Source organism: Dipodomys ordii, unplaced genomic scaffold (genome assembly GCF_000151885.1).
Source record: "Dipodomys ordii isolate 6190 unplaced genomic scaffold, Dord_2.0 Scaffold72, whole genome shotgun sequence".
In the NCBI taxonomy this organism is placed as follows: domain Eukaryota; kingdom Metazoa; phylum Chordata; class Mammalia; order Rodentia; family Heteromyidae; genus Dipodomys; species Dipodomys ordii.
The window spans coordinates 6,433,514-6,454,822 of record NW_012267288.1 but is presented as its reverse complement, the minus strand read 5'-3'; the positions used below and the strand labels follow the sequence as shown (position 1 = coordinate 6,454,822).

Here is a 21,309-nt window from a genome sequence, read left to right as displayed (position 1 = left end):
ACATTTAACTACCATATGACCTTTAAAATATATATATTATCTTAAAACTCAGTACCTCAACTCATAAAATGGAAATAATTAAAATGGAAATATTCACTGCTTAAGAGAATTAATACATATGAGTGAGTCAATGATTTAGTGTCATGGTAGCAAATTGATAACCTGTAATATATATTAGCTATTTTGTGACCAAATAGCAGTTAGACTACAGAAAATTAAGTATTTTAGGGTTGAGCAGTTGCATTCAAATAAAATAACCTATACAAAACTAATTATTTTCAATTCTTTTGCTGAGATACTCAATAGGCACAACAAGAATTTTAGTAATTTCAGTAAATTAGATGGCTCATCCTCTAGAAGTTATTTTCTATATAATGCAACTATTAGTACTAACCACATTTTTATTACTCAGAAATTTCAGCATGCTTTGTTGAATTGTTAAAAATATTATTAAAAATAGTACTTCTTTCAGAAACAGTATTCAATCTCCTCATTTTTACATATTTCAACTTTTAATCATATATTTTATAGCTTTCTCAAAACTAATTGTCAAATACCAGAGTATGTATTTGAATTGGATAGTTAACCCTTCAAAAGAAATGTAAATGGCATTATTCTTTGAACAAAAGGAAAGAAGGTGGGAAGGAAGGAAAGAAAGAAGAGATCAAGGAATGAAAGAAGGAAGTGAGGCATGGAGGGAGGGAGAAAGGAAAGAGGAAAAAAGGAAGGAAGGAGAGAAAGAAGAATGAAAAGAGGAAGGAAGGGAGAGAGTGAGGGAAAGGAAAGACAGGAAACAGGAGGGGAAGGGAGGAGAAAAAAGGTAAAAGGAAGTTATGTAAGGGAATCATGAGAATTAAATTCCCGTATTTTGAGTGTACTATCTTTCTACTACATAAAGCTGGCGTTGATCACAAAATAGGAAACTCTTGAAAATATATTCCTCCAAGATCCAAAGGAACATTACTTCTCTAGAGTTAAAATACATGGAAAGCATTTTGTAGTCATATTATAATACAATCTGCTTTATATTTAGAAAAAATGTGTTTCCAGAAGACATCATCATTACCTGTATTCCTCAGTGCTACATTGTACTTGTTCAATAATTTTTAATAATTGTCTTAAGTGTTCTTTCAGGAAAAAAAAATATAAAATAAATGAAGTGACATTTTTGAATCAGAACATCTAAAGTAATTGTTTTACTGCCCTTTCACTTGATCTGATTTTGTTAAGAAACTTGCTGGTTCTTGTTGTCATTGGAGCTATGATACACAACATAAGACATACTTCCGTTGCAGGCAGATAAGTGAATAAGGACTAGGTTTCCCAAGCCTGCTAAATGCTATGTAAGTCAAGTACTTTGGCAGTTATAATGAACAGCCCTTGGATGAGCAGTATTTTCACAAATATGACATATGACTGCTGGTGGCATCCCAAAAAACTTTCCCTGCTCATCAATGCCCAGGTGCAAGCTGTAAAGAGTGATGTAAATGTTTTGCCTGAAATTTAATCTTAGCCAGCATTGAATCACACACACACACACACACACACACACACACACACACACGAGTGTTAGGTCTATTAGATTTCTTATATAACGCAAATGTATATTACGGACTAGATCCCATATGCCTGACTCACCAGGGTTCTGAACCAAAAGCCAGTAGTGAAAACTGCAATCTATAAAGAACTTATATCTTGTTTTCTAGAGAATAAGGTTAATAGAGTTTCAGTACTGCTGCACATAAAAGACTTATTAAATTGGCCCAGAATCAAAATTAATTACACAGCTTCCAGCAGCAGTTCATGGTATTTCCTTTATGTCCAGTCTTCTAAGTGTAGTTATACTTCATCTGATTTTAGAACTCTACAAGCTGATTTTTAATTGTTCTCATACATATGCTATTTGCTAGGCAGGATGTCCAGTTCCATGGAAAAAATGGCCAATAAAGCTCATCTGCAAACATTTGACAGGTATGTAAATAATTTTGTCCGTCAATAGCTTGAGCCTTATACTTGTAGCTTCTTTTATTGGAAAAGTCGACTCTAAGGCTGGTTATTGTTTCACTAGTATTCTGTTGGTAATATGCCACTGTGCAAACCTTTCTTCATGAATTCCAGAAAGCATTTGGCTCCCAACAATACAAAGGAATCATTGCAAGCATTTTTGGTCAGCTTTGATTGAACGCAGATTGCAGGATTGTTTTGTTAGACCACGGTATTCTTTCAAAAATTTCTTCAGTAGTTCCATATTACTTTCTAATGATAATAATTTGCATTTCCTGGGCCCTTTTTGCCCCTGATGTTTTATAATGAATTCATGTCTGTCTTTTTATGCTTTCCTCTCAGCCGACGAGGCCTACAATCCTGATCTTTCACATGGGCACCTGAAAAACTGATGGCAACAAACAAATGGGAAGCAGCCCATGAGTTCACCCAGCTTAGGCTCCACGCAGGGTGATGATGTGCTAAACAGAATGTGCCCCTGAACTCACAGAAGAAAAAAAAAGTCTGAATGCATGCTGTGAACTCTATTGCATTACCGTTTGTTAAAAGTTGTTTTTAATGGGAGTGTTAGGGCTCTTAGAAATCTTATATAATGCAAAAGGTAAACTGAAGGTTAGGCAATGCATCCGGCTATTTGGATAGAACCGGCTCCCAGGTTTTGTTTCAGAGTCAGCCGCCTCCGCCCCCACATGCTTCCCTCTCTCTCCACTTCTGGTGGTCCATGGACACTGCAGATGTTCCTCCCACACAGTGGAAACGTTCCCTAATGTGTCTGTGTACTTCCAGGCTTTGCCCATATGGGAAAAGGAAAAATTGGAAGAAAAAAATGAATTTCTGGATGGGTTTTACTTCCTTTTGAGCCTTGCAAGTGCTGAAATAAAGAAGAAAATTAACTTAGACCTATTCACCTTTCCCACACTGCTAGCCATGAAAGTCATTTAGAAAACGATTTCCTTTTAATTTAACGAAAATATAAGTAAATAAATAAGCAAGTGACCCTTTGCATGAAGTCTTCCAGAAGTCTCATGGTAACTATTTTATGTTAGAAAATTTTTTTTATTTTAATGAATTTTTTTTAATGTGAGAATACCGTACAGAGGAGTTACAATTACAGGGGCAAGATAACGAGTACATCTCTTATCAAGCATTGTTGCCTCCTCTTTGTTTTCCCCTTCCCAACCCTTCCCATACTCCTCCACTCCCCCACCCGATCCTCCCCCCACCTGCCACCAAAGTTGTTAAGTTCGTTTTTCAACATAACGACTTGTACATCTCATTGTTGCAATGGGTCCACTTGTATCCCTCGTTAAACGATTTGTTTTTTCCCTTCCCTTCCACAAATTATACCAACATCAAATACAGTGAAAGCATGGATTATACTGTGGGGGAAGGACATACAAAGCAACATAGAAATCATCTTATAAATCTGTTAGAAACAATTGCATCAAAGGAAAAAAAAACCCATTTGAATACTTATCTTGGGGTTTATTCCCTTAACATCAACTTATCTGACCTTTTCTGCTTGACTCAGACATAACTAGTTATTGCAAATAAGGGAAACCATGGGACCTACGTTTCTTTGGGCCTGGCTTACTTCACATAATATAATTTTTTCCAAGTCTTTCCATTTTCTAACAAATGGGGCAATGTCATTGTTTCTGATGGAGAGAATTCCATTGTGTATATATACCACATTTTCTTGATCCATTCATCTACTGAGGGTTATCTTGGTTGGGTCCGTATCTTAGCTATGGTAAATAATGCTGCAAGCTACCAACACGACTATGTTTATTGCAGCATCATATTAGAAAATTTATAAATTTGGGTTTAAATGTTATTGTTTTTTTAAATGAGTGATCAAATACCCTACACTGAATTGAAAAAGTATCCCTCATCATTTATACTACATGTAGCTTAAAGATTATATCCTATCATTGTCAAGCAATTCTCATACATTTTACTCTCATATGTGGATGTTAGAATTAGTTTATAAGATAGAAGTAAATTTTTGGGGTGGCATGCAAGTGTATACAAATGTATTAGCTGACATAAGGTAGATTCAAGGGAGAAGTCAAATAGTGTAACTCTTTAGAAAGACAAAGGCAGAGTTCAACAAAATAGACACTTGTAACAGGTACTTGAAAGAGCTTGAGTGGGGTCAAGGGGAGATGAGTAGACAAGGGGAGAAGAAGAGAAGAAGAAGGCAGTCAAAATTTAATGTGTATCTAACATAATTAAGAGTGAGAGAAAGGTGGGTTGGTACGAATGAGTGAGAATGTTGAAAGGAGTGACATTGATCAAGATGCGTTATATTCAGAAACTATTTTTTAAATGACAACTCCTTTGTACAACTACTTAAAGAAAATGTAACGTATCTTTGGGAAACTGCAAATCAAGAGATTCTTCTATGGGAGATAAAAAGACAAGACCCAACAAAAGAAAGCAAATTTCAAATTTTCTCCATCCTCCTTACATCTCTTGTGGTCTATTTCCTTTTTCTTTGAATGGTACATGTGGGTTAGCGTTTTTATTTTATGTAATTACTCTTTGATAAAAAAAACCCACCTCAGTCATTAAAGTATTATCAGCTCAGAAACTAATATGCTGATGTATATGTTTGAAAATCAAACTCTTATAAGAGTTTCTGTTTTCCCTGAAGCTACCTACCATGTGCCAATTCGCCAACATGTTGGTAGAATAGTATAAGTGCAATATAGTGCAATGAATAGTATAAGAAAGAAAAAAAGAGGAGGAGGAGGAGGAGAAAACCAGAAGAAGGAAGAATAGCAGGAGGAAAAGGAGGAACATTGCTGCAATAATAGAGATTATTTGTGTGTAGAAATTGTTCTTAATTCACTTTACTCTGCCACACATCTTCCACCTTTCCTGAGGGCCAGGTAAAAGCAGAAGGAATAAGACTTACAAAAGGGCTTGTTCAGCAGGTGTTTTATACCTATAATCCTAGCTACTCAGACTGATGGATCACAGTTCAAAGCCAAGCTGGGCAGAAAAGTCTATAGGACTCCATACTTAATTAATCAGCCAAATGCTGGACTGGCAACATGGTGCAAGTTTTAGAGCATCAGTTTTGAACAAGAAAGCCAAAAGCACAGGAGAGCACGATGATTGAATTCTAGCCCCAGTGGCAGGGATGGGAAGGAGGAAATAGCCAGTTTTCATGGCTACTTTTGATTTCCTATCTCCATATATCTCCACCTTAGCCATTGTGAAATTTAAAGCTAATGACATATTAGGACCTACCAGGTAAATTGCTGACTATGAATAATGCTTTTCTTTGAGAAGGCCCTACCCCCTCCCAGAAATTAGCCTAACTCCTTCTCTGTTAAGAGCTGATTTCTAAACTCTTTCTCCTCGGTTTTATTCTGGCTCTCACAATCTCTCCTCCCTTGTAGTGCTGGAAGAAACTTCCAGTGAGATATATTGTGGGAGAGGTTACTTTCCAAATGTAGTCACAGGGAATAGGAAGTGAATGAGACAAGATTTGAACTTCAGAGAATGAAGAGTAAGCTTTCTCTTGCAATGTGAAGGGGAAAGAGCCATTTTTTTTCTTAAGTGGTTCTTCATATCACAGCATTCTGAAGAAATTTTATTCTTTTACTTTTTAAATAAGTTTTGGTGAAAATATCATACAGAGGGGTTACAATTACATGAGCAAGGTAATGAGTACATTTCTTATCAAGCATTGTTGCCTTCTCCTTTGTTTTTCCCCTACCATCCCTGCCCTCCCATTTCCACAACTACACTCCCCGACCCCCCAGCCAAAGTTGTAAAGCTCATTTTTCAACATAGCATTTTGTACATCTCATTGTTGCAAAGGGTCCACCTGTATCCCTATTTAAACAATTAGTTTTTTCCCTTCCCCTCCCCAACATCAAATACAGTGAAAACAGGTCATAACCATGAGGAAGCGACATACAAAGCAACAAAACAATCACCTTATAAATATGTTAGAAATAATTGCAAGAAAGAAAAAAAAATTGAATCCTTATCTTGGGGTTCATTTCACCTAACATCAACTTCTCTGACCGTTTCTGCTTGTCTCAGACATATACTAGTTATTGCAAATAAGGGAAACCATGGGACCTATGTTTCTTTGGTCCTGGCTTACTTCACTTAATATAATTTTTTCCAAGTCTTTCCATTTCCTAACAAATGGAGCAATGTCATTCTTTCTGATGGAGGTTCCTCAAAAGACTCCACATAGAGCTCTCCTATGACCTAGCAATCCCACTTTTGGGCATTTACCTGAATGATCACAAACAAGACCATATTAAAGCTACCAGCACAACTATGTTTATTGCAGCATTATTTACCATAACTAAGATATGGAATCAACTCAGATGTCCCTCAGCAGATGAATGAATCAAGAAAATGTGGTATCTGTTTTTCATCCCCTCTTTTAAACTCTCAACTCTTCATTGACTTCTGAAGAAGCAGATAAGAATCTTAGAATAAGATTTTTTAAAGTTTCCCCTTATATTTAGGACCAGTGGGCAACTAAAATGTTGAGGGGTAGCCAAATATGAGACAGACATAATTTCTGTTTTTCCTAGGGTCTTGAATACATGGTCTTGGATAACTTAATAATCCATTAACATTTACTAAGCACCACCTATGTGTCAGCCATTAAATAGGAACTAAGAGAAAAGCAGTCAATATAAGGAAACAAAAAATTCTGGCTTTCATGGACTCTTAGGGAAATAGAAAATAAACAGACACACAAAAAGAGAGAAGTAAAGAGAGAACAATCTTTAGGGAAGTTCGTCTCTCTCTCTCTCTCTCTCTCTCTCTCTCTCTCTGTGTATGTGTGTGTGTGTGTGTGTATGGTAAAATTGCAATGGGGGAGAATGTCAGCTCCTTATCTGATTGGTTGAGCTCTGGACATGTACTTCAATCACTCTAATTGGTCTCCCTGTTTCCATTTGCATCTAACTGAGTCATCCCCATTACCTCCATCAAGGACATATGAAACTTGGTGACTCTTTCCCCATGTTGGTGCAGGTCCCTAGTGGAGGCAGCCTAACTTCCTTCCAGTAGGTAATTTTCTCTTTGATTATTTTTATTTTCTTCACATTAAGTAAAATAAGAATAAGATCATCAACTGAGACCAAAAATATGTTGAAAGTCTGAGGGTTTTATACCAGTTATCCAAGAATGTGGAGAATAAATCAGGGGAGGAAAGTTTGCAATGATTCTGGGCAGCATGGAGAGCTCATTTGAGGAATATCATTAGACAGGTTCCATGGTTTTGTGTTTCCCTCACATCACATTCAGCTATATGAATGGCTATACATAGAAGACAGGGAACTGGATTTGACTGGCACTGTGAATTAATAAGATCAAAAGATCCTAGAGCTGGTGGCTCACTCGTATAATCCTAGCTACTCAGGAGTCTGAGATCTGAGGATCGCGGTTCAAAGCCAGGCCAGGCAGGAAAGTCCATGAGACTCATCTCCAATAAACCACGAAAAAGAAAAAAAAATTAAAGAGTAGGTATAAGTATTTACCTTGAAATGCAATGTAATGTACCGTATGTAAGTGCATGAGGCTGTGGGAGGCAATAAAAACATTGTAAGAATATATCAATGTAGAAATATTGGAATCTAGACAATAATAAGCTCAGGAAGAGGCTGAAGTGGTAAGGGCGTAGAATTTGCAACCATGGCAGGGTTGTTGCTGTTGATATGAATGGACTGCTACATCAAGAACAGGACATCAAAGAACAAAGGTGTCAAGGTACTAGAAAGAATATTTCCATGAATAATGAATTCTCAAGGACTTTCTTTGTCTGATGAATCTTGTTTATAATTTATGTTTTGGAAGCATCTTTTGTGCATGAATCAGTTTTTCTATTATTCATTCATTCATTCAAAACATCCTAATATATTAAGTATAATGAAAATATTGCCCTCCACATTTTATATATTTGAAGAATAGATTGCTCTGGTTACGGGGTTGAGAACAACTGTTGTGAGGATATTGTTGTGAGGATATATCTCCCATTAAAAAAATTAGTTATTTGTCAATATTACCTCTTCCCTTTTGAATATAAAAACTTGAATTTTAAATATTAGTATGCCTATGGCTTGTAAGTGTTTGGTTTGATAAACTACTAAGTGATCTCAAATTTGTTGAGACATGTATGTACTAAATAGGATCTGAAAAGATATGTCTTCATTTCATTAAAGCAGAAAATTAAATTGATACAGACAGCAAAGTAGACAAAGAAAGGGAAGAAAGCCACCACTCTGAACATACCCAATCTCATCTGAATTCTCAAGGATTTAGTAACAAGAGCAACTCTAGAGAAACTGATAGTGAGGCTGCACTCAATGTCTTTAAGAAGCTGATCCACTAATTCCAGGGTAACATAATCCACTGTGAGCAATTCTTTTTTTTTGTTGTTGTTGGTCATGGGGCTTGAACTCTGGGCTTGGGCCATGTCCTTGCGCTCTTCAGCTCAAGACGAGCACTACCACTTGAGCCATAGTGCCACTTCCAGTTTTCTACTGTTTTATTGGAGATAAGAATCTCACGGAGTTTCTTACCTGGGCTGGCTTTGAACCGTGATCCTCAGATCTCAGTCTCCCGAGTAGCTAGTATTACAAGCATGAGCCACTGGCACCCGGCACTGTGAGAAATTCTTGTGTTAGTTCTTGTTAACAAGATGAATAGATAGGAAGCTCTAAGAACTCTGAAAGAAGAGAAGATGCTAACAGATTTTTGGTATATTTTAGCCTTTTTTTTTCTTTCCAGATGACTTAGGAAAATGTAATCTCATTTTATAAAAATTGCGAAGTCTCTATTCCATTAAAGAGTTGCAAGGAAACAACTTGGTTGCAGTCATGGCTGGATTGATTTAAGTCATCCAAGAAATATTTAAGGATAACAAATTTTCTCCTACAAGCCACAGTCACATTTTCCTCCTTCTCTATCAATCCAAAGTCTAATGGAGATGCATAATTGTGACAGTAAACGTTAATAATCAAGATACTCAAATAAGGATATTTTTTATACTTGATCTTAACATATATTCTGATATGAAGGGTTGCAACAGAAAGAAGATTTCTTGAAATTTTTGTAGCATACAATTATACTTGTTCCTTAAGTAAATGCTATTTACCATTCATGTTTTAAAATAAAATGTGAAAGTTCCACATTCTCTCAATCTTATGTGGGGCCACTCACATTCATATGTAAATTTCCTGGGTTATTTCTATGATCCAAGAACTCAAGATTTGCAAGTATTGTATTTGGAAGTAATAGCTGTTGGTTTCTATATGTATCAGAAGAAATGTTCATTAAGGAACTGCCTGAGATTTGTACTTTCAGGAAAAGTAAAGAAAGCCAAAGAAGTATTTTGTCAACTAGTGAATCCAAAGGTATTTCCCAGAATAAGCACACAAGAAAATGTAGAACACAGTTGACATAAAACTTCTTTTAAAATTATAGTAGAAAGAAGGGGGAAGTGAAAGAAAGGGAAATAAAAGAATAAAGTACATAAAGCAAAGGACAGTAGCTATTAGACAGGAAATTTTGCCTGGAAAGGAATTAGATTTTGTAATTTATTATGGATTCTGAAGTCAATGAAGCAAATTTTAATATTTGCATTGCAATTTCTCCGTTCCCTTATCTTCTTCCTATGATTGTCCCTATTGACATGATTCTAATGAACAACTGTGAAAAGAAACTTAACTGGCAGTTATATTATTGAAATACACAAATCTGACCCTATTATAAATGTGGTTTTATTACTTTAAAATATAGACGCAACATGAATGAACTGCTTACAAGAAAGTGAGAAAAACAAGGAACCTGCGGTGATTTTTTTCTATGAAGGTCCCAAAACAACCAACCACCAGATTGAGCCTTGAGACTGTTCCTAATGACTTCGCAGCCATGTTCTGTGTTCATTCAGCAAGTGGCTACATTGGAAGGAGAGTCTAAATACAATCGCTGCCTCCACTTTTTGCAACCAAGCAAAACATCTTAAGAAAACTCAGTTATTTGACTGATGTATTATCAATTAAGTCTTCCATTTGGGAAAGGTTATTTCAAAAAGCTTTAAAGTGTCAACAATTACATTGTTGAAAGTATTCAGTAAAATTGCTAATCCAAATAAATAGAGAAGGAAACAACAGCAGTCACAGGCTTAAATGGTAACTTTGGATCCACAGATAGGCTTGCAGGTGGTAAGATATCTTGCTAAATATTAGGAGATAAACATGTTTCACTTTGCTCAACTATAGGGCTTCTTGTGTTTTAAGCTGGGAATAATATCCTGAGCAAATGCGTGATGAAGCAGATGATGAGATCCTTCTCTGAGATCAAGCTCAGTTAATGGGGTCTTGGAAGTAGCAGGTGATTCAGTGGCATTCATTCACAAATTGAAAAATATTGCTGCAGTAAATGTCCATCAAACCACTCACCAGGAGCTTCCATCAGCTGTTTTTGCATGTACAGATAATCAATGTCCTCTAGGTTGCAAAATAAGTTTCCATCAATTTGAACGAATCCTCTGAAGTGAATCAACATTTTAAAACAGCATCCCCCAAGGGCTTTAATTGTATACTTAGCATAAAACATTTCCTAAGCACTGACTATACAGTTTTACAGTGATTAACCCACAGGATTTTAGAAGCCAAATGAAATAATACTGAAAGGGAACTATTGAATAAATAAATGCTCTTTCTTGTCCTTATGGTAGAGGAGCAAAACTGCCTATCTTCACAATTATTTACAGAGGCAGTTTGTTACTTTCCATTAGAAATGCTGGATAGTTGATGAGGGTTGTTTTTAGTATTTTGTCCTTGACAGAAAGAAGGAAAGAGAATTAATGTCTTTCCAGTTCAAGAGCAAGAATAAATTACATGGTATCACTCAAGATCAATTTGTAACATTGCTAATGATTATGTGATCTGTCATCATGTATTAGTGGTAAGCAAGAGAAAACTGGACTGGAAAATTAGCAAGGTGGAAGGTGAAGATAAAATTGCTCTGTTCATGCACAAAGTCTGAAGCAATCTACTCAGGACAGCATGTCCATCTTCCCCTGTTCAAACTGTGAATCTGTAACTTGAAAATATCTGTATTTCAAGCAGAAAGCTATTTACATAGGAAAGAAAGCTAAAAGAGAAATGAGATGTGTTATTTTGAGTTTACTCAATGAAAACTGAACTTCCATGTAATTTATCTTTTATCTTTTCTTATTTCCCTTCTTAAGCTCATTTTAGGACAATATAATTTCTCCAAGCATACATTTTTCTTTATGTATCATTCCCAGGGAAACCATTACATACCATTAAATTACTCTGGCATATTAAAAATCTATTTGATTTATTAAAACTCTCTTCCTCTGTTGTAATTGAATGTTGTAACTCAAGGGCTGAAACATCTTTAGGATATATAATTTGGATCTTTAGAATTTAGCGAATTCAAGCCAGCAGAGGGCTCTCTGAAGTAATATGCATCATACATGCAGAGTCCAGTAGTATTGGTAGTAAGGGACCAAAGTCAAATACAATATTTATTATGAGCCTCAGTATTTGCTCTAATGCTGTGTTTAATTATGAAGTATAAAAATATGAATGAAGTAAAGCCAAACCCACTTCTGACGCTTGAGATATAATTTGATAATTTTTCCATCATGCAGAATTTAATCTGCTGCTGCTGTTTCAGTTTGAAAAATAAATATGCTTCAGTCCTGCAAAAATATCCCTTCCTAAACACCTGAAGTTGGATTTTTTTCATGTGTGTGCCAATCTGGGGCTTGAACTCAGGGCCCAGGTACTGTTCTGTAGCTATTTTGCCCAACACAGACACTCTACCACTGGAACTAGTGCTCTAGCTCTGTAGTGGTTAATTGGAGACAAGGTTCCCATAGACTTTACTGCCTGGGCTGGTTTCAAACTGTGATCCTCAATCTAAGTCCTCTGAATAGCCAGGATTAAAAGTCTGATCCATCAGGGCCTGGCTAATTAAATTTAGTGAAGGATTGCATCATTTTGCTTAATACTTGTAATTTGTACTTCTAAAATTATTACTCAAATGTAAGAAATACTGGAGGAAGGGAAGAATTTTTCCTCTCCACTTCTTTCTGAGTTTTACATTGTCAGTTTCTTCCATGTGGTACATTTTTACAATCCCCCTAAACCAATATACAGAGGAGGTCTTGGACAGTTTTATTTAGAGAAATATATTAATATCACAGTAACAATTTTAAATAGCATAGAATTACTTGATGCTCCTAAAATGGCTAAAATAAATTGAAAGGCTATATTAAGCATGTATGTTATAAATTAACCTGTTAAAGTAATTCTGTTACGTATCATTCATTGTCACTTTTGTCATATGGCACCTAATATTATATGGTTGGAAAAGGCAAATCCAGGAGGTGACTCTTATGACATATTGTTATGACAAATTTGTATTTAAGTATAATTTTAGCAAAGTAGGAAAAGTTGAAAAATAAAATTAAATACAGTGTTTATTCTTTTTTGCTTTTTTTCAGATTATCTTTAAGTAATTGTACAAAGAAGTTGCCATTTAACAAAGTAATTTATAAGTACAATGAATCTTAATAAATGTCACCCCTTTCAACATTCTCACCCATCCCTCCCAACTTAACTCTTCCCTTACTTTTCTTAATGTTGTAGGATATACACCTAATTTTTAAAATTAATTGACTTTATTGTTATTATACAGGTTATGTATGAAGGGATTACTATTCCTTGAGTCAGGTAATGAGCAATTTCCTTTCATATAGTCTTCTGTTCCCTAGTGCTCAGTCCTTCCCTCCCATTTCCATCCACAAGTCGTATAGTTCACTTTCATCAATGTCCAGTGAGCTCCCACTGCTGTATTTTTTTCACCCTTTTCCTTCGAGTTCTGTATCCACCCGCAAAGATATATACATCATGAATATACCATATACAAAGTAAAGACCAAAATCATTAAAAACAAAATCTTTTTTTAAGTTCCTTGTTTCCGTATCTTGGAGTTAAATTCAATATGTATATTATTTTATATAAATATGAAGAGGCACTTAGGCGTTACACCTTGTGTTTCCTAAGAATATTTCATTGTCTATATCTAGAATGGTGTATAATTTATTACATGCCAATGCATTTTAGCTCTTATTTCTGCATATCAGAGAAAATATATGTCATTTGTCTCTCTAAGCTTGACTTATCTCACTTAATATGATTTGTTCTAGTTCCATCTATTTCTCTGCAAATAAAATCATTTTATTCTTTCAAATGACTGTATAAAATTCCACTGTCTATAGGTACCTCATTTTTGGATCCACTCATCTATTGTGGAGCATCTGAGCTGTTTCTGTGTCTTTACTATTGTGAATAGTGTGGCAATGAACATGCAGCTGTCTCTATCATATCCTGGCTTATGATGATCAGAGTAGATGCCCAGAAGTCGTATGGCTGGATTCTAGGAAAGGTCTTTGTTTAGTTTTTTTGAGAAGCCTCCAGACTGCTGTCCAGAGTGGTTGTATTAGTTTACAAACCCACCAACAGTGCTATAGGGTTCGTTTGTTTCCATATCTCCACCAACATTTGTTGTTCAAATTCACAATGTTGGCCAGTCTCACTGGGGTGAGATAGAATCTCAGAGTTGTTTTGATTTGCATTTCCTTTATTATCAGGAATGATGAACATTTCCTTATATGTTTTTTTTGGCATTTTTATCTCTTCTTCTGAGAGGTCTCTGCTTAGCTCCCTTGACGATTTAGTGATTGGTTTATTAGGTTGGGAAGGATTAGTTTCTTGAGTTCTTTGTATATATTGAATATTAGGCTTTTGATATGATGCTGATAAAGATCTTTTCACACTTTGTTGGCTGTCTTTCTAGTTTAGTATCTGTTTTCTTAGCTGTGCAGCAACTTTTTCTTTTGATGTAGTCCCACTTGTCAAATCTCTCTCCTATCTGCTGTGCCCCTGGGACTCTATTCAAGAAATTTCTACCTAGATCTATAAATTCTGCTTCTCCTACTCTCTCTTGCACTTGTTTCAAAGTTTCAGATCTGACATTGAGGTCTTTGATCCATGGTGACATGGATGGTGGCAAATTGGATCCACTTTTAGTCTTTGGCATATTGATCCAGTTTTCCCAACACCAATTGTTGAAGGAGCTATTTTTTCCCACTATATATCTTAGGCTCCCTTATCAAATATCAGATAACTATGTATATGATTTTATTCCTGTGTCATCTAATCTATTCCATTGTTCTTCAGGTCTATTTTTAACAGTGAATTTTTGACTGCACTCACCTCTACTTCTCCTCTTCATTCATCTGGCCCTCTTTCCTTGGACCCATTTTTCCATTATGTTCCTCTCCCTTCTGAAACTTATGATAAATGATATCAGTGAACATAGCATCCATGTATTTGAAGTAATTTAATTTTAATGGAAAAATAATACATATGAAAACAAGCAAGATTTAATAAGTTCATTCATTGTTGATTAAAAACTCGGCTCCCATAAGCATTCCAGAGATTATCACATTCCCATACATAGCAATAGTGTGTTGAAGTTGTAGACAACTGATTAAAACAAGATTTGTGTCTACCAAAGTTATCTCCAAAGGCAGGAGGCAAGTTGTGTCATGCTTCTTATGCCCCAGAATGCAATGCAGATGGAGAAAAATATCTAAAGGAATAAAATAAAGAGAAAAAAAATCAATACTTTTGTACAACTGAGTTAAATATAAGTTCCTGGGTTAAACAGTTAAGTTATTTAAGCTAAATGTAAAAATTGTTCATTGACAGAATATAGCCAGTTTAATTTAAAATATATACACAGACAAGAGTTTTGTTTGTGTTTTTTTTTAATTCTCATACTCATATAACTGGATTATTTCAAAGTGTGGGATTGCCTAAATTAGATATAGAATGAAAGTGAAGTTTTTCCTAATATTTTGAGATCTTGCCTTCTGTATATTCTATATTAAATGATGTCATCACTTACAGAACTTAAGAAGCCTTTTGACCAGAAGAATAAAAACATTGTTAAAGAATGATTCCTCTCTGAGGCAATATGATCTGGCCTGGTATAACTTTCATCCAACAACTGAATTCCAAACATTGCAGTTTCCATACCTTCTCTGTCTTTTGATCTTACTGGGTTGCAAAAGGTAACTGCAAGGTAACCATCACTGGGTGCCGGTGGCTCACGCCTATAATCCTAGCTATTCAAGAGGCTGAGATCTGAGGATCATGGTTCAAAGCCAGCCTAGGCAGGAAAGTCCATGAGACTCTTATCTCCAATAAACTACCAGAAAAGTGGTAGAGCATTAGCCTTGAGCTGAAGATTTGAGGGACAGCACTCCAGGCCCAGAGTTAAAGCCCCATGACCAACCAAAAAAAAATTGACACCATAACTAGATGGTAACAAGTAGCCTGAATCATGTATTTAGTGTATACCCTTTATTTCAGACACACAAATCACCCAAGTGTAGGCACACTTCACTCTTGCTTTTTGTTATTTGAGAAAGAGGTTTCACTATGTAGCTAAGACTGGCTTATATTCAATATGAAACCTAGGCTGGCCTCCGACTCTGGATTTTGCAGGGTCTGCCTTCTTTGTGCTGGAATTACATGTGTTCACCACCAGGCCAGGCAGGCACACAATGCTCTTAATTTCTAGTGATCCAAGCAAGCCAGAAGAACTACAGTTATCTTTAATAAATAATTATGGTAGAATTTTGCTCATTATGCCTAATCTATAAACCATAAGCTCATAATGCTTGTGACAATGCACTAGTCATAGGCTTTGTATCATCAGGAGTTTCCTAAGTCAACTATCAAAAGATGACCAATTGCTTCTCCATAGGAAAAAATATCACTAGTACTGGGATATCCATTAATGGACAGAAAGGAAGATCAACTCAGAAATGTGTCATGCCAGAGGTTTGAGAATGCTCAGGGAAAAAGAACTACAGTGAAGGCAAGGATACTACCAGAGACCAGCCATTAATTCACACTTAGTGCCTGAATAAAAATAAGTAACAACATCAGAAAACAAAACCCAAACAAAACTGGTGAAATGCAACATCTGCAATGACATCAAAAACCTCTGCAAATACTCATGTTTAGATTTATGATAGATTTAACAATGGGTTGTCTAGTTTCATATGAACTATCTGATTTTTACAAAGGATCATTATCCTTCCAAGTACCAGTGAGATAGGTTTTTGCTTTCAAATCCATACATTCCTTTCAGCCTATAACACCCACAAAATGAAAAAAAATCAAAATGAAATCAGCAGTTTTATGAAGCAGAAGTCAAAAATAATATTAACATTTTGGAATTGCCTCAGAAGTCAAATGCAATATATTTAAAGGCTGGTTTTCATCTCATGGGATTTCTCACAGTGGTGCCAGGTAAAATAATACCAAGATCGGAGGAGTGAAAGTTCTTAGACTTATGTAATGAGTTACTTTTGTCTCTGAAGATGGGTTTATGTTGACAGGAGAACAGAGGAGATAGCTTTTCAAGTGTGACAAAGATGACAAGTACCAGTGAATAGTTCAGAATATTCATTAAGCATCTAATAAGTACCTCATGTTGTGCAAGGTAATAGAATCTGAAATGTATTTGGCAATGAAATTTTTATTGCTTCTGAATTTGGTACTCTTTGGTCATGAAGATAATCTTCCTGGGGGAAAGCGAGGGTGAATCCTCAAAGAATACCTGTAAATTTTTATGTTTGCAATAATTCCTTCTTCCATACTCTTCAAAGTATGGCTAATCCCTTTCAGCTATTCATACATTTATCTGAATTTCTACTAGTATTATAAGTGGGAAGTAATGACTCATACTTGTAATTGTAGCTTAGGAGCCAGAGATTGGAAGAATCATTATTTGAACTCAGCTTGGGCAAACGTATAAAAGTTTGGGAGGTATCTCAACCAATAAAATGTTGGTTATTGTGGTACATGCCTGTGATTCGTAAAAAAAAAAAAAAAGGTTGATCATGGGCAAGGTAGACTGGGTCAAAACTGTGTTGATTATACTATTCAATTAATAATGAAAACAAAAATGGCTAGGGGTATGGATCAAGCAATCAAGTTCTGCCTAGAAAGCATGAGGCCTTGCATCAATTCGGTGATGAGTGAAAAAGATAACAGTTCTGGTTTATGCTTTTTTTATGTGAAAATACCGTACAGAGGGGTTACAATTACATGAGCAAAGTAATGAGTACATTTCTTATCAAGCATTGTTGCCTCCTCTTTTGTTTCCCCTTCCCATTCCCCCCCTCACCAAAGTTGTAAAGTTCTTTTTTCGACATAACGACTTGTACATCTCATAGTTGCAATGAGTCCATCTGTATCCCTATTTAAACAATTTGTTTTTTCCCTTCTCCTACCCAAATTATACCAACATCAAATACAGTGAAAGCAGGGGTTTTACCATGGGGAGGGACATACAAAGCAACAAAGAAATCATCTTACAAAAAATAATTTAAGTGAAGTAAGCCTGGCCCAAAGAAGCATAGGTCCCATGGTTTCCCTTATTTGCAATAACTAGTATATGTCTGAGACAAGCAATAATGGTCAGAGAAGTTGATGTTAGGCGAAATGAACCCCAAGATAAGGATTCAAATGTTTTTTTTTCTTTCTTGCGATTATTTCTAACATATTTATAAGGTGATTGTTTTGTTGCTTGGTATGGCCTTCCCCCACAGTATAACCCCTGTTTTCACTGTATTTAATGTTGGTATAATTTGGGGAGGGGAAGGGAAAAAACTAATTGTTTAAATAGGGATACAGGTGGACCCATTGCAACAATGAGATGTACAAATCAGTGTGCTGAAAAATGAACTTTACAACTTTGACACGGGGATGATGGGGGGGAGGAGATGATGGGAAGGGATGGGAATGGGAAACAAAGGAGGCAACAATGCTTGATAAGAAATGTACTCATTACCTTTCCCATGTAATTGTAACCCCTTTGTACTGTATTTTCACAATAAAAAACATTAAACAAATGTGTTTGAAACAATAGCAAGAAAGAAAAACCATTTGAGTCCTCCATTTTACAATGACATCTTTCTGCCTTTGAAACTAATAACAATTCCATTTCCTGTAACCTTTATCCCTAGCCAAAGTATGAATATCTTTGCTTTACTAAAATGCCTTTATGTCTCCAAAGTGCTGGAGTGTAGTTTTATCTGATTTACTCATTTGTTTAGGGGCCCTATGTCCTGGACTTCCTCACAGATAGATCTATCTACCTAGTATCTATTCATCTAACTATCTATCTATCTATCTACCTACCTACCTACTTATCTAGTTACACCTATCTATCTAGGTAGAGATAGACATATCTATTTCATAGATTTATCTATATGGATCTAGATAAATAGATACATAGATAGATAGCTATATAACTGCTGAAATCTTTGGGTCAGAGCCAGATCTCACTAAAGGTACCCTGGCACCATTGCTTAGGTGATCCATTTCTCTCAGGTACCTTCAATAGGTTTGCCTATTTGATACTCATGATGATCTTTGGAGTTCATGACCTTCTGGAAACTCAGAATTTATGTGGTTCATAAAAGAACTGAAAAAATCTATAAGACATTAGAGTTAAATGTTAGTTTATGTTTATATTGTCCCCCAGAAAATCTAACAGCCCGATCTGGGAAGTTAGTTCAGAGAATACACAATGAATTCATTTCTTTTTATTACTAATCACCTGGTTTTGCCAGGTTGTTATTTTGAGTCAAAAACTGCCAGTTCTCAGTAACTGGTATTTGTCCTTTTACAATCAATACTTTGATTGTAAAAGTACTTTGATTGGAGTTTTTATGTATAATGAAATCCAGATTGGCACAACATCATAGAAATTAAATAAAATGGATACGTCCTTTTAATAATATTCATGGCCTTGACCTATTAGAAATATTTAAGTAGAAGAAAACTCATTTGCTTTTATACTTTTCAATATATTTATATTGATATGATATACATAATAAATGTAAATATAAATTAGATATATAATTTTAATTTTAGCATGGGTTCAACATAATCACTTGATTATTGACACAATTCTATTTAAATGTTTATTTTGTTTAATCCTCTCTTGATTTGTATTAAGTTATTCCTTTGGTTTCCACAGTTATTTATATTAAATATATCACTTTAAATAACTGTTCTTTCACATATTTCTTAGTCAAATGAAATGAACACAGGAGAATTTCTGGTTAAGGCTTAGAAACAGAATAAATGGGAATTGTAGCATTGTTTGGTTTTGGTTTTGTAATATTATTCTCTAATTTATAGATATGTTTGTGGGTATGTAGAAAGTCAACGCACATTTATGTTATCCTACTTCTGGGCAAGTCCCATGGTTTTAACAGCTGGATGTAAAGTATGAAACAGAGGAAGTTCATTCTTAGTGTCAAGCCCTCCCTGTGCTAACACATCATTAGTGGTCGTTGTTTTCAGGCTGTTTTCTTAACTTCCTGGGGACTTCAACTCTGATGCCTGAACTTTGGCCTGTACAGATGCTCTCTTTGTTTTCTCCACCTCTTTCCAAAAGGCTCATCAATTGGCAAGTGGCTAATCTGAGCAGTTAAGCCATAGTAAGACACCTGTGGGAACTATTGTGTTATTCTGTGGTTCCACCAGGTTAGGTCTGTTTCAGAGGCCTCATTCAAAAGTTTAGTAAATAGCAGAAAATTAGGTACCTAAACATAAAGGAAAGAGAATGGTATTGGAAGAGGTATTTGCTTATATGCATGTGATGTTTCTCAAATATAAATCCTTTAATAATCCATTCTGGTAGATTTATCTCATTATCTACCTATCTATCTATATCTATCATCTATCTATCTATCTATCTATAGAAAGAGTTTTTACTACTGTGAATACACTGACAAAGAAATACAAATATCACCTTGGACAGTGGACAGTTTGCAGGTACAACTAGCTAGCAACAGCTTAGAGCCTAGACGAAGGGCAAAATAAGACTTTTCATCTCATTTACCTTTACAGTACAAGATTTAAGAACACAAGGTTTAAGTACCTAAACAATTAATCACAAAAGAAATAAAATCTCTGAAATAGTAAAAATGATTTTCAATCTCGTGTCTATTTACTGTCACAAATATTGATACAGAAAATATTCACAGGGCTCCATATCTAATTTTAGCCCATTGGTAGCAGAAAAATAATTATGCCTCTATGCCAGAATTGCTAAAATGTTGGATGCACATGATAAAATAATTGAGTTCCTTATTTGGTGAGAATTATCATCTATTATACCTCGCTAAGAGAACTGGAATAATTTTAAATATGTTATAGAAATAGCATTTTTAGGAAGATCAGAGAACCAGTCACTTTACTAAAACATGATATTATCTTGTGCCAGTTGCTCATACCTATAATAATGGGTACTGAAGAGGCTGAGATTTCAGAAGATTGAAACAAGCACAGTCAGGAAAGTCCATGAGACTTTTATCTCCACATTAACCACCAATAGAAGGAAGTGGAGGGCTGGACCCCGGTGCTTCATGCCTGTAATACTAGCTACTCAGGAGGCTGAGATCTGAGGATCGCGGTTCAAAGACAGCGCAGGCAGGAAAGACCATAAGCTCTTATCTCCAATAAACCACTCAGAAAACCGAAGTGGGCCTTAGCTCAAGTGGTAGAGCGCTAGACTCGAGCTGAAGAGCTGAGGGACAGTGCCCAGGTCCAGAATTCAAGCTCTACAACCGACAAAACAACAACAACAACAAAAACCGAAACAAAAGAAAACAAGAAGGAAATGGAGGTGTTGCTCAAGAGGTAGAACTCTAGTCTTGACCAAAAACTGCTCAGAGACAGGCCCCCTAGTTCACATCCCAGAACAAGCGCACACACACACACACCACACACCACACACACACCACACACACACACACACACACACACACACACACACACACACACCACACACGCTATTTATTCAATCATATAAGTTCTTAGATAAATTTTCATTTTTATACTGATTTCCTAATCTTCCTAGGCATATCAATACCTTTCTTTTTATCCCTAACAGATCACATGATGCACTTAAGTGGAAGATTACATTTTCCCCTAAAAAGTATTTCTTTGTCATAGATCAGCTTCATAAAGTATCAGTTAATCACTGGTTTTTATATATCCATAATAAGCACAATACCAAAAACTGCTTTAGTAAAAACAGATTAAACCTGTACTAAATTTTTGTTACATTTTTTGGAAGAAAATGAAACCAACTATTCACTAATTTTGCTTTTCAACA

The 21,309-nt window shown here is 35.5% G+C and overlaps 1 protein-coding gene across 1 annotated transcript in view; it reads right to left on the bottom strand.

The window, feature by feature from the left end:
* Nucleotides 1–14,421: 14,421 nt before the first annotated feature.
* Agmo (alkylglycerol monooxygenase) overlaps nucleotides 14,422–21,309 on the bottom strand; it is a 323,268-nt gene continuing 316,380 nt past the window's right edge. The window contains exon 13 of the mRNA XM_013024069.1: nucleotides 14,422–14,688. Coding sequence (XP_012879523.1) covers nucleotides 14,614–14,688 — 75 coding nt within the window. The 3' untranslated portion in view covers nucleotides 14,422–14,613. The remainder of the gene's footprint in view (nucleotides 14,689–21,309) is intronic.